This window comes from Otolemur garnettii, unplaced genomic scaffold, assembly GCF_000181295.1.
Source record: "Otolemur garnettii isolate 467f Iridium unplaced genomic scaffold, OtoGar3 scaffold00141, whole genome shotgun sequence".
NCBI lineage: Eukaryota > Metazoa > Chordata > Mammalia > Primates > Galagidae > Otolemur > Otolemur garnettii.
In genome coordinates, this window is record NW_003852536.1 from 2,396,964 (window position 1) to 2,411,623 (window position 14,660).

Below are 14,660 nucleotides of genomic sequence, written 5' to 3' on the forward strand. Positions count from 1 at the left end.
AAAAAAAAAAAAAAATGAACCCCCTTCAGGAAGAGATTTAGAAGTGTGTGCTCACCTATCTGGAGCCTGGGTAGAACGTGGCTACCTGAGGGTGAGTTCCTCTTCCTGTAGGTTGTTGACATTTCCAATCATCAGTGCCATCTAGTTCATAATGCCTGAAGCTTTAGAGCTAAGTGGTCTTCAACTCCTAGGATAGGGGGTTTTATCTCTAGGGCATGGTGCCAGATGTTTGTAATTGCCACAGAAGGCCTAGGGGTCACTAGGACAAACTACAGAGTTCCACATAACCCCGGGCATGACAAAAGTCATCTACTCAATAGGGCATGTTGAGAATTCATTGGATTTTCCATGGAGACCAGAACTTACAGCAAGTGCCATCTTAACATCACCTCGAGAACTTAGAAGAAGTTTACAAAGTACTGTCACATTGTCCTTTAATCTTCACCATAACCCTAGATATGACCATCTCCATTTAATTCAAGAGACTGAAACTTAGGGAGAGGTAAAGTTATTTGCCCAAAGTCAGAATGCTAATGACAGGCTGAGGATTCAACCTTGGGCTAGTCCAGTTTACTGTTTGCTTTATCCAATTTCCTTCTCCCCCCACACCCCAACATCAGTAAAAAAAATACATTCAAAATGTGCAATGAGAACTGGAAAGCCTAACCCTGCGAGTTTGTGACAAGAATCACTGGATTCTTCGTGCTCATTGAAACGGCATTGCCTTCGAACATCCACACCAAGACATGAACTGGGTTTCCAACCCAGGCGAGGCTGTGCAAATGATTCCCAGATGTTGGGAGCTGACTGCCAGCACCCCAATCAGCCATCAGGCAGACAAAGGACTTGTTTAATCAGAAAATGCCCCATTCGATACAGTCCCGTAGCAGGAGATGGAAGAGGGCTGGAAACACTGGTGGTTTTCTTTAGTACAGATCGTGAAGCCAGAGTGGAGTCTGCCAAGCCATGAATGCCACTGCTGTTACTGTGTGCACACCCCAAAACAGAACCATCCTGGGGGTTGCATACTGGATGTTAGGGTTAACTATTTGAGGGGCTTTAGGATTTTTTTTAACACAAGGGATAATCGTGTAGATACTGAAGTATGACCACTTTCTTACCAATACTTTCACTGTCTCTCAGAGCATCTAAGGGTGTACTTCGTGCAGCAAACACCTGAAACTCTTTCTTGGGGCCCTTGAAAGCTCATGGTACTAAATATATACTTGATTGCTTCTCAATGTTTTCCTTTCATATGGCAACTGAGGTAAGTTAAAGTGAGACTATATTCATAGAATGATGATTTCTGAAAATTCCCATCCATATGCATGAGTAAGAGCCTCTTTGCCAAGAAGCCCTGGCATCTTTCCTGAGAAAAGGAAAGCAATGACCTGTCAGGAAGAAATAAACAAGATACCCAGAGGGTAGGGGTTTGGCTTCCAATTGAGGTCTTTAATGCTCTCTGCCATGACACTGCTTAGCTACCAAAAAATAAGGCCTAGCAGGATTTCTATGCATTTGTTAAATATAAGCCCTACCCTGATAATAAGACCTAGTGATGGGCATGGCCATGCAGTATATCTGCATAGCCACACCCTGCATTTCCGCTCCGAGTGGTAAGGAAGACTGGAATACCTTTTATCCACCACAGCTCCTTTCTCCAAGCTGTTCGCACTTACGCAGGTACACATGTGTGCACGTGTGGTAACCGTGGTCGCAGGCATCCTACTGCGCAGCTTGCGAATGACTAGAGGAAAGGAGCTCACACATCACTAGCACCAACCCCACCAACAAGGTCGGCTCCCCCCGTCAGGTTCCAGAAGAAGACGACTTAACTGTATTTGAATAAAGGTAGATTGTTGTATTATACTTAATAAAAATAAGACAGCCCTTGAAAAGAAGCCCTAGTGTGTCTTCTTGAGAAAAAATAAACATAAGACAGTGTCTTATTTTCGGGGAAACACGGTACCAGGGAAGGATGCAGGAATGGCTGGATAAACACCAAGCCAGACTCCAGCTGGGTGCTACTGAGACAAAGATGTCCACTCTGCACAAAGGCACACAGTGGCACCTCGGCTGGGCCAGCCCAGCATTGGCCAGACTTAAGCCCCACTCACTCTTACATTGGGTGCCCCTGTTCCGGGAGCAAATGGCACAATTATGCATGTTGGCCTTGACCACAAGTGTCCCAGGGGAAGCTCAATGGCAGCCTCACCTGCGTGGAAGCCACGGAATAGATAGACAGCTGGGATAGGGAGAAAGAGGAAAGGCATAGACAGCAGTTCAGAATGACACCCTGGAGAGAGAGGGGAACCAAGGGGTGGGGGGGTAACGTACACTTTAGTGAAAACAAAACAAAAAATAGAAAAAATAATAATACAGAGAAGCTCTGTCACACGAGCTCATAAAAGTCCTTAGGCCTTTATATCCTCTACCTAAGAGTCTACTCAAGAATTTTTATAGGGTTTCATATACTTCGTATGATATAAGGCAAAGCTCATAATATTAAGTAAATATTTATCCAAACTGAATAGTCACCAAATGGGAAAATCTAATCATACTCTACTGCACCATTTCATGCTGGAAATTAACTGTCCCCAGCTATAAAAGTGGAGGCAGAGACAACACCTGATCTCTCCATAGCAAATTCATGCCTACGAATTGGACCTTCCGCATCCAGCTCCATTCTTCTCCTCCTAGGTCACTTGAGACCCACTGTGGCGTGTTTGGGATAGTTTTTCTCTGTAATGGTGCTGATGTATTTATAACGGGAACACGCAAGCACCCCTAAAGGGAACTGTATCTGACAGCAGAACAGAAGTGTGAGCCGTTCCACACTCCTTCCCATCCTTCTTTGACTTAATAAACTCCTGGCAAATCACCAAGTCCCACTTTTACGTGTTAAGTGCCCAGGGACCAAAGAAAGCCTTCACTGTGAAGGTTATATATGAAAAGCATTTGCTGGAACCCGCACAACAAGGCGCTATTTGAGTCAGCTGTCAGCAAGAATGTGGAAATAACAGTCATCAAACCAGTAATAGCTGTCCATGCAGTGGCATGTGTATACATAGCGCTCTGAGCGGGTCCCACGGGGGGCTGACAACAGGAGCCGTGTGGTCCTGAAGGCAGGGCCGTCGGCCAGGGGTCAGGCCTCTCTGTCCAGCTTATCCTCTGACCCCAAGACCTGAACAAGTCTTGGTTTTAATGCCAGGGTAACCTTGAGACTCAAGGGCCTGTGGGTCACGTCAGCCATAAATGTCAGTGGTGCACTTAAGAGGCTTGGAGAGATTGAAAGATTGAAGAAATTGTGCAAGAGATGAAGGTAGAAAGAAGACATAATAGTATTCCTGAGAAAAGAATGAGTGTGGGCCGACAGCAAGGAGGTGGAGGAGCTGGTGGGAGGAAATAATGAACAGCATGGCAAGTGAGAAAGAGAAAACAGAGGACGTGGACACCACAGAATGAATTCAAGGCCAATGTTAAATGGAGGTGAAGGTCAAAATTTGCTGTAAAAATTCCAAACCAGCACAGATCTATCTGTCATCAATAGTAAAAAAATTATGTACGGATTGGCATCTTCAAGAGGAGGGTAAGTGGAAGGAAGAGAGAGGGCCAGCAGAGTGTTGGCTGGAGTTAAGCCCCACTCACCCATACAAGTGGGTGCCCACCATCCAAGTACCACGCTGGACCCACGCCATATTTACACTATAAATAGATTACTTGAAAATTTGATTTTAATTTGGTAGAAAGGATGAAAACTAAATATAAAAGCTGTAAACAAAAAATATTCCTGGCTCAGCGCCTGTAGCTCAGCGGTTAGGGCACTGGCCACATACACCCGGGCTGGTGGGTTTGAACCCAACCTGAGCCTGCCAAACAACAATGACAACTACAACAACAAAAATAGCCGGGCATTATGGTGGGTGCCTGTAGTCCCAGCTACTTGGGAGGGTGAGGCAAAAGAATTGCTTAAAGTCCAAGAGTTTGAGTTTGCTGTGAGCTGTGACGCCACAGCACTCTACCAAGGGTGACATAGTGAGACTCTGCCTCAAAAAAAAAAAAAAAAAATTCTAATCAGATATAATGTCTGATGGCAGAGCTCAAAGTCCCTGTGCTCACTATCGCCACAGAGCTGACCACACCCATTCTGCCAAAGCTTGGAATTGTCTTGGAGAGGCTCATGTGATCATTAGCAATTTTTACCATTTTTCAAACACTTGCTCTGAACATAGAATAAAAATCCTCCAGAGGCTCATTTTCCCCGTAAATAAGAAAAACACAATTTGTAATGCTTATTTGGGAAGGAAAATCAATGTGAAGATATAAGGTCATCTGAAAGTTTCATTTTATTTTCCGAGGTTCAATTTTATGCACAATACGAAATCACCTCACTTCAAATAAAAAAGATTTCCCTGCCTCTATGTCCAAAGCTAAGGTTTCACCCAGGAGTTCTTATTGGGTTTCACACCCTTCATATAAGTGTATGAAGGCAAAGATCATACACCTCATACAAGTTACAAAGCAAAGATCATAATTAAGCAAATCTTTCTCCAAAGTGAACAAATGGGGAAAATCTAATCATACCCTACTTTACCATTTCCTATTAATGTGAAAAATCACGTAAAGGACAGTCCTCCATCTGAAGCCTTCTTCAAGTTCAAAGCCAGCACATGATAAACTAACTTGAGGACCAATTTTGCCAATCCCTTTTTAGGTAAACTGTTATTATTTCTTTCCAAAAAAAAAAAGTTTTCTAAATACAGAGCACTGAAATTCTGAAGCAAAGACAGCTACTGTATTTCCCTGAAAATAAGACCTACCCAAAAAGTAAGCCCTAGCAGGATTTCTATGCATTTGTTAAATATAAGCCCTACCCCAATAATAAGACCTAGTGGTGGGTGTGGCTATGCAGCATATCTGCATAGCCACGCCCTGCATTTCTGCACAGAGCAGTAAGGAAGACTGGAATACCTTTTATCTGCCATAACTCCTTTCTCTGAGCCATTTGCACCTGTGCAGTCACAGGCATCCTATCTGGCTAGGGGAAAGTTCAAGCATCACTAGCACCAGCCTCACCTACAAGTTTGGCTCTCCCTGTCAGTTTCCAGAAGAAGATGACTTAACTGTATTTGAATAAATGTAGATTGTTGTATTATACTTAATAAAAATAAGACATCCCCTGAATATAAACCCTAGTATGTCTTCTTGAGAAAAAAATAAATATAAGACAGTGGCTTATTTTCAGGGAAACACAGTATGAAGATGCTGATTACTTAAATTTATAAGGAAATGCTGGTAAGACAGGCAGAAAAGGACAGGACAGATGCCCGGGGCTCCATTCTCTACAGTAGCACATCTCAACTGTCCGTGGTGAAGGACCACTTTTTCCTTTATTTCTAATTGTGCACAAAATACAAGCCCCGACGTTTTATTCTTAGATTCCATAGATGAAGTTACTCTGTCCACAGACGTTTCTATATGTGTCCTCTCAATTTCTATACTTATCCCAGATCAGTAACTGCATGGGGACCAGCACCAGTCTAGAGACCACACTTGCAGGAACCCTGTCCAGAGACATCACTGCTTATTCCATATTGGGAATCTTATTCTATGTGTGTTGAATTTGAGATGCAACACGGTCCACCCAGATCTCTCCCCATAGTGCTGAAAAGCACACATTTAAAATAAAAGCTCCTTCCACAACATACACATATTTCAAAACACACCGTATGCCCTAATAGATACAATTTTAATTAGGCCATCAAAAAATGTTTCAAAAGGATAGCATCATAGAGAGGTAATCACTCAATGTGCCGTAACTAACCTTGTACCTCAGGGAGAGGGCCACACTCTATTCTGGGGCAGAATGAACCACCGCCGAGTTCCCCTCTATTCTCAGCTGGGTGATATCTCCCTTCCAGCAGTAGGTCTCACTCAGACTTGGCCTACCCACGTGGATACTCTACAGAAACCACCACGTCCTCTTTTACACAATTGCCCAAGAGATACTGAGAGCAGCTAGAAAGCAGCCCAGATCCTTCCCTTCTCTAAACTAACCCTGCCATGACATCCTTATCCACACACACTCTAATCACCTCCTAGGCTCTCCTGTGCTTGTGGAAGTTCCTCATAAACCACTCCACCTCTTCATTTCCCCCACCTAAACGGCGTGCACGCAACCTCCCAGGGAGCCTGGCCCCCCCATCAACGGTCTGGGACAACACAGAGGTTTCACGTATAGATGGAGCTAACACAAGCGCCGTCACTGTTGGGTGGCCAAGGTATACATATTTCCTGCTTCTTCCCACACATTCGAGCTGGTCCTAGTGTTCAGAGGATAATAAACAGGGCACCAAAGTACAATCAGACCTTCAAAGCCAATCATCCAGCAAGGCCCAGGTGCTGCCTTTATGGTCTCCTAAACCAGGACATCGGCTCTCAGTTCCTGCTCTCCTAATCAGAGCCCCTTTGCCGTATTTGTGTATTCATGTGGATAGCTAAAAAGCCATGCCATATTCCTTCTTAGTGCCACACTGGCTAAGGCCACATCGAATCCACATGTGTACAGTACTTTCGTAATTTTCCATCCTCTTATTTTAACCTGACAGCCACCTTGCAGAGTCGATACTATCCTCATTTTATAGATATGGAAACTGAGGCAGAGCTGGACCTTAAGCCCAAGGAGGCTTCTCATCTCATGCCTGCTGCCCCTGTGTCCTCAGGAGCTTGCAAATCTTAGGGAGAGAAAGTTTTCAAAGTTCCAAGCACACGAATCAAATTAAAAAAAAAAAAAAAGATGAGTCATAGAGAAAAAAGCGGAGAATCTAGTTTCTATTTCTGGCTTTGCTATTGACTAACTCGTAGCTGAAGTTGCCAGGTCCTCAGTTTCCTCATTCATAGAATAAGGAGGTCGGGTTAGACAATCCCTGAAGTGCTTTCCTGCTCAGCTGTTCTCTGTCTCCTGCTCCGTCTCCACCAGGTTGCTAAAATTAGGCAGAAAACATTGTTGAAATACCTTTCTTTTTTGTTTCTTGTGTTTTTAAAGTTTCCAAGATTAGCTGAAGAGTATTTGGTAACTCTCCAGCTAGACTTTCAAGGAGGAAAAAAAACAACTGCCGTCTATTTAATGACCAGTTTTTAAGCAGGTCGTTTTCTGTAACAAGAAGATAAATCTGGAAACGCCAGCCCTAGAGCTGTACCCATAAAAGCCTCATCCTGAGGAAGCCCATCTCTACAGCCATGTATTCTTCAAGCAGTGGTTTTCTACCCAGGGGACATTTGACAATGTCTGAGGACATTCTGGGTAGTCACAGGTGGGGCAAAGGCATTTGGCCAGTAGAGACCAAGGCTGCTGCCACCATCCTTACAACACACAGCGCAGTTCTCATAATAAAGAGTTATCTAGTCGAAAATATCAGCAGGGTCAAGGTCGAGCAGCCCTGTCTTAGAGAGAAAAGTTAACGAATGACCGTAGTTCAACTGGTCCAAGTGAGAAGTTAACCGCACGGGCTCACCCCAAAGTAGCAAGGATCTGAACACCTCTCTTACCGTGCGAAGAAGGACGCAGCCACGGAGGTGCCTGTGGTCGTCTCGCTGGCCACGCAGGAGCCCTGGGAGGCCGGGACGCTGCTGGCGGAGGGCTTGTCTGCATTGTAGCGGTTCAGCGCGGCTTCTGTCAGCCCCTCCCGGCCACTCTCTGTCATCAGCTGAGAGATCTGACAAGGAAAATGGATACTGGGCTCATTACCTGTGGCTCACTGCATTTCCTGACCACGGACAGCATGTCTGTCTTTGGGTGAGGGAGCCAAAAGCATGGGAAAGGGAGAGAAAATGTGTACGTCCCTCCTGCATCACTTACGTGGGGGTATTTACGGTTTCTAAAAGGCTATTTTCCCCCATTTTACCTGGGATAGCTCCTCGTCTTCATTAAAAATAATGGAATAAAATCGCCCCTTGACATTGTAAGTTTCAATTATGTCTGTGTCTCTCCTCCCTTCGGAGGGGAATGTGTGGACCATTATCGACACACTTTTTGCAGCCCAAGACCGGCAGAGAAACATCAAACTAATGCTGATGTCTTACCAGGAATGGCCCGAAATGCTCTCAAAGGAAGGGGAAGTTAGGCTGCTAATGAACAACATAAGGAATTAAACACAAGTCTATTTGATGGTGGTGATTAGCTGTGGGAAGTCAGCAAAGCAGACAACTTAGGGAGCCTCCCAGAAACAGATCAAGCCACCGTGAACTACCAGTGGTTATGCCGGGGGGTTGGGAATCAGGGTGTCCAACCTTTTTTCTTTCCTCGCACCCACTGGGAAGAATAAGGTCTGTCTTGGGCCTAACGTTACATACACTAACCAAAGCTGATGTGCAAACAAGGGCCCGTAAATACTTTTTGTGATATCTGATACTACAGATAAGCAAAACCTCAAACAATCTGCACACACACACACACACACACACCCAGCTGCTGGTTGGACACCATGGAGGCTTCAGATCATTTCAACAGACTTCATTTTCCTGCTGGTTCATTGAGATTAATGGCTTCCGTTTTATTTGAGATGATCGCCCTTTAGAGCAGAAGTTCTAGTGGGTCCATTTTGCCTAAATCTGCGTAGTAAGCTGTGAACAACTATACTTCTGGGCAAAATGAGATTCTTGTGTAGAAAGATACTTTTGGAAAATGCTAATCCCGTGACAAATGTGAGAATTAGGTGAGCAGAGTCTAAGTGTGCGAGGCAGAATACATGGTATTTTAAAACTTCAGTCTTTGTACAAAGAGGGGAAAATGTTATGTTAAAGAAAAAGAAAGAAACTTTACTTTAAAAAAATGTCACCCGCCTGCTCAAAAGCTTCATGGCTAAGTGGAAAATGTTCCTAATCACCTAGAAACTACAGCTTCAAGAAAGCGAAGATCCGGAACAGTTTCAGTTTTGTAACTGAGCAGGCCGGTCGGCCAGGGAGAGAATCCCACTTGCTAACCTTTGAACGTAAAAACATTTGTACTTTTCATTATTGGCCGACTAGCCATCGCTCTGAGTGCCACTGACGTGGAATTTTGCTCTGCTTAAATTCAAGTTCTCACTTGGAAGGGCGTGGCTGAAATTCTGCCACACCCACGAATTTCAGGGGTCAGCTGAAATTCTGCCAGCACGCAATTTCTTATTCTCATTCATTCAACACGTTGTAAGGAAACTTGACCCGAGTAAGAGAAACTGGAGAGAAGGCCGCACAGGCAGGCGAGAGCCTGAAGGACATTCCCTGCTCACTCTGCACAGAGCCCACTCCGCCTCTCCCTCTGCTTCATGGGGTGTGGGCTCCCCTCCCGTAGCTGCTACTGTCCCAGAGGAATGAGGCAGGCAGAGGGGACAGCTGAAAGAACTGGGGGACTGAGGATGTAACTATGAACACTGCTATCCCCACTAAATAGCATTCATGAAGCTCCAGGTGGGACACAGTGCCACGCTGCACAATGTTGAACACTAAACAAACCTCCCTCCGAAATTCATGGCACATCCAGAAGCTACGATCGAATATCGCATCTGACTGTGACATACCATGAGGTTTGAGAAAAGCTAGTAACCCAGTCAATGAACATGGCGCTCACTTTGCTACACCTTATATACTCTGACGGGCTTACTAAGGCTGCTCTCATCTGAACTTCTGTTTGTGCTGTTTGCTTCTCACTATCGTATTTCTAACCCAAAGAAGGGAGGGAAAAGAAGGGAACCCTTTTGTTTCCGAACGTGTACACTGTTCTTGCAAACCCCGAAAAAAGCCGCCAGGACGTGTGTGGTGAAAGGCAAGAAGCTTAACACAGAATCGCTTAAGAATTAGTTGTTTCGAGAAAGAATCATGGAATGTTTTAGAGCTAGAAGGGATTTTGAAGGTCATCATCTTCACAATTCTTAGATAAGACACCTAAAGACCAGAGAAGTATAGGCTTAGCACTCTGGGAGCCTGATGCAGGAGAATCACTTGAGCTCTGGCCTCTGTTAAGGTGCTTGAACCCACTTCCTGCTCCTTCTGCCACAGGGCCTTTGCACATGCCTTTTCTCTCCACCTCAAATGCTTCTACTTTTTCTTCAGATCCAAGTTCAAACATCATGTCCCCAAAGAAGCCTTCTTCCAGCCTAGAGTTCCTCTGCTGGATGCTTTTATAGAACTGCAATATTTCCCTGCAGTATCTTAACTTTGATTCATATTACACATTTCATGGTAGGTCATTTTCTCCCACTACACAAACTCCCTGAAGTAGGTCTAGGGCTGGTTTGCCTACCACCATATGCCAAGTGCAATGCCTGACACCTGAAGTAGGTCTAGGGCTGGTTTGCCCACCACCGTATGCCAAGTGCAATGCCTGACACCTGAAGTAGGTCTAGGGCTGGTTTGCCTACCACCGTATGCCAAGTGCAATGCCTGACAGACAGAGATGTTCAAATCTCAGCTATTCTTACTTTCTAAATTTTATTAATTCTGTTAAGCAAAATGACATTTTTTATAATGTTTCATCACATTCCTATTTTGATTGATTACTAAGATATGACAATGTTTTCTCCTGTCCTCATTACTGTCACAGGATATTATTTTGGCTCCACTATGTGACAATCTGAAGATCAAGAGGTGCCTTTTTTTCAGTCTCCTAGTTCATCTGTTCATTCATTGTTATCAACAACCAGGTATCGGGAGCTCAGTATGCGCCAGGCCCTGTGACAGGCACATGTGCAAATGGTTCTTAGCGTCTCCTGCATCTTCATCATCGACTTCTTTCTGTTTTCTTTTCAGTTGTATAAAACCCATTGCAGTCAAAGTCTTACACACAGTGAGTTCATAAGCCAGCTGTCCAAAGCCACTTCTGTTATCTGGGTTTAGCTATATTGTCATACACGTAATTCTAAAAACAGAAGAGCTAGTACTCTCAGTAAAAGTATATCTAGCTGCTTTAATGTAACAATTAAAATCTTATCAGCTGTCGATGATTCTGGGAGACAGGGCACCTCCTTGTAGATAAACTTATCAGTTTTCATATATGCACTGGGCATGGAGACCTAGCAAGTGCAGAGTTTTCTACCAAGGTACTGTTTTGCTTCTTACCTAAAACGTACTCTTCTTCAACCCAGCAAACTGCCCTCTAGGACGATATCACAGGTTACACGTGAATTATCTCATTCATCAGAGAAACAAATAATTACCTACTGGATGAGATTTAGCTCAGAAAGAACTGCTCCTCTCCAATTCTTCCTGTGGTTCTCTGAAACAGTCATCATTTGTCCCTGAATTGTTCTTATGTCAACCACAGAAGGTTCGTAAGCCATATCTACGACAATTACATCATCCTTAACAGGATAAAGGATGCCCTTATGTCCACCCCCTTCAAGGCTGATCAGCATCTCAGGAGATTTCAAAGAAAGCTAGATAGAAAAAGTCAGAGTCAGCCACCAAAGACCTGCGTTCTCTAAAATAGTGTGTGCGTATAGAAATATTATCTGAGACTTGGTAATGGAGAAGCCTTCAACATACGTTTTTAGCCCAATCTTTAGGTTAAAAAGGACCTCAGTGGGCACCAAGAAGGAGGGGTACGCATTCCCCTGCTCATTTCCCTGGGGTGAGCGTGCAGTGCCGGGCCTGGGGAGGGGATGTGCTGGGGCTTGGTCGCTTCCCACCAGCTGCAGCCCTGGTCACACCAACACGAGTGAGCTGCCGCATACCTCGGGCCCTCACTGTGAACTCCCTCAGTTCAGCAGCCTCTCTACCCAGAGCTGGTTCTCAGGACTGGCAGGCCATTGTACTCCCTAAGGGATTTGAGGAGTTTGCAATCCATGACACTGGACACGCCACCTACCCAACAGCTCCCCTTCTTCTCTTGGCTTCTAAATTTTATCACAGGGCTGTGGTCTTTCCCACCAGTCAGTAGGACCCTTCCCTCCCACCACACTTCAAAAACAAGTCTCTGTAAGAGGGGCCTGCCTTTGCCCCTAGCTATACTAAACATCCTGTTCTGTATGTAAACACCTGCCCAAAGCCTGGGCTCCTCTGACTACACTAGGTGAGGGAAAGAGTTCTAGAGAACCCCTGCCGCTTCCCCAGCCATGTCCCCAGCTCCCCGGCCAGGTGGGTGGTCTGGAGACTAAGCTAAGGGTGGGCTTCAGCCCATGCCTGCAGAGCCCCCACTGCAGTCCCGAGATGGTCACTTACAAAAACTGGATTCCAAGACAGTTCAACCACTCTGTGGGAACCAAGGGTGGGAGAAACTAAGCCATTTCCCCCAGGGGAAACCCAGCTAGTAAAAGGAGCCCAGAGCAGAGCGCCAAGCTGTTTGATGGGTTTTCACATGCATTCTGCCCCGAGGTTTAATGTCCCTTTCCTGAACTCTTCTCCCTCCAGGACCACTTCCCAGCTCAGCCTCTCCCAGCGCCCCCTCCCCCAACCCACTATGGAGAACATCCCCCAGACAGCAGGAGTTCTCTGGGAACTTGAACTTCACCACATAATTTTGAATCAAGAGCTTCATTTTTAAAGGGCTGTGGTTGAACGCTAAGCTTTTTAGACTGTTATGAATTTATATCTCTGGCAATACTGTGACATAACACGACTCTTCCTGATTCAACTCAGGTTCGAAAACCTCAAAACGATCATCTAACACATTTGGGAAACCTAAAATCCTTGTGGAAAGGACTCGTTGCCTCGCTTCTGTGTGTGTGTCATTGTCACCGTCTAAAAGCAGCAGCTGCAAAACATTGGACAGTCCCACTCACAAGCTTTAGGGGACTAGATTTTTAATCACAGGATTTTGTCTGGTTTAATTCTCATTAAAACCTGCTTTCAACTCTCCGTCTTGGCTCCACGGGACCATTTCGCTACTTCATAGCTTCTGTTACTTTCCAGGGGTGGAAAGTACTTGGTACCCCTTAGGTGGTGGTAGGGGTGGTAACATGAATTCAGGGTGCCAGTAAAAGGGTCCAGGCTGCAGGGAGAGGGTGTACGCGTGTATCTGTACAGGGGCGAACACGTGTGTGCATGTGTGTACATACGGGGTCCTCAATGAATGTAAGATCCCCCCTCCATTCCATGTGCAGTGGGAGCTTCTTCCCAGACGTCATAGAAATAAAACTTCTCTCTGTATTTTAACCTTGGCTAAGACTCATGCCTTTCGACCACATTTGAATTTCTGCACAGATACCTCAGTCTGCAGGGCTTGGTCCTTGTCCCCAAAGAAACAGTGAATCTTAAATCTGGTTACGATCTTGACCACAAAATCAAAACAAAGGATATTTGGTTCTTATAAACGCCACTTCCACATGGCAAACTGCAATTTGTCAGCCATTGACCTTGAACTTCCCCACCAAAGGAAGGACTCTGAGAGCCAGCGGAGTGTGTCAGCATGTGGGTTCATCATAAATGGCATTACTGACCCCGAAAGCCACCTCCCCCTGACTCCACCAACACAGCAGAGAATGCCACACAGTTCCCATTTCCTGTGTAGGGCTGGCTACGGACAGCAAATGCTTCCTACTCGGTCTTTAATTAAGTACATTTAATAACATTTGCCCCCCCATCCCAGAAAATAACATGTAATGACATTTTCTCGTACACAATTAATATCTTACCGTCTTGGGACATCTTTTATTGTTATCTGTTAGTTACGCTGTTACTTAATGTCTTTTAGGGTTTTGTAAACAGTGGGTGCTTAATAAATATTTTTCATCCACCTTAGCACAAATCAACTCACAATTATCTTGAAAAATATTAGTCAAGCTCATTTTTAACTGTTGGCATTGGCTCGGGAGGCCTCTATGCTGTCTGGTGTTCTGCTCTTGAGAAGCAGAGCACCAGAATGTATTTCTATATATACTCTGTAAAATCTAAATTAAGCAATGAAATCTGAAAAGGAAAAGACCAAACAATGCATCCTGGACTGAAGATAAACAACGCATAGCTGCTGCGCAGATGTCTCAGCGCCGTCCCATGGATCCCGGGAGGGGGACAGTGGACAGAAGGCACGTCCTCCAGCAAGCACAGTGCAGGGACCTGGGCCCGCATCAATCCTGCTTAGATTTTACTCATGTCAGAGAGAGAGAAAAAAAAACCCAAAAAACTGTATGTCCCCTTCTGTATATGAGCCTTGATTGCAGGAGTGTCTCAGTCCCCACACTGAGTCACTTCTGGAGCCAATCATTAATGTATAAGGCAGAGGGGGCCCCATGGAGTAGCTGCCACTTGGCCACCCCAGACTCTTCCTTCTGGACCTAGGACAAGCAGCCCGGAAGGTCCCTCACTCTGACAACCACCCACCCGCCTGGGAGCCACTCCCCCAGGGACCGAAAGGCTTCATTATGAGTAATGCTGACTTCAGCCTTGCAGGCAGAGAAACAAAGAGATGACACCCTGGGGAAGGAAGCCTGGGGATGCTCCCTAGCCTGGGACTGTTTCCTCTCCCACAGTGTCTCTGTTTGTGAGTGTCCTCAGGACCCTTGCTCTCTGCCCTCACCAAGTCAGTCCTCACGCCTCTCTCCTTTCCCCTTCCCTCTCCTTCCCTCCATCCTGACCCCAGGTGCGGGCAAACTTGTCCATCCTGTTTAGACTTTAATCTCAGCCTGGTGTCTCTTCTCTCCCTGGACACCAAAGCTACCCAGAACTGCAAGACAATTTTTTTTTTTTTT

General features: G+C 45.3%; 1 protein-coding gene across 1 annotated transcript in view; it reads right to left on the reverse strand.

Moving 5' to 3' along the window:
• Positions 1 to 14,660, reverse strand: part of KIF26B (kinesin family member 26B) — a 463,889-nt gene that overhangs the window by 223,330 nt on the left and 225,899 nt on the right. The window contains exon 4 of the mRNA XM_003798804.2: positions 7,549 to 7,715. Coding sequence (XP_003798852.1) covers positions 7,549 to 7,715 — 167 coding nt within the window. The remainder of the gene's footprint in view (positions 1 to 7,548; positions 7,716 to 14,660) is intronic.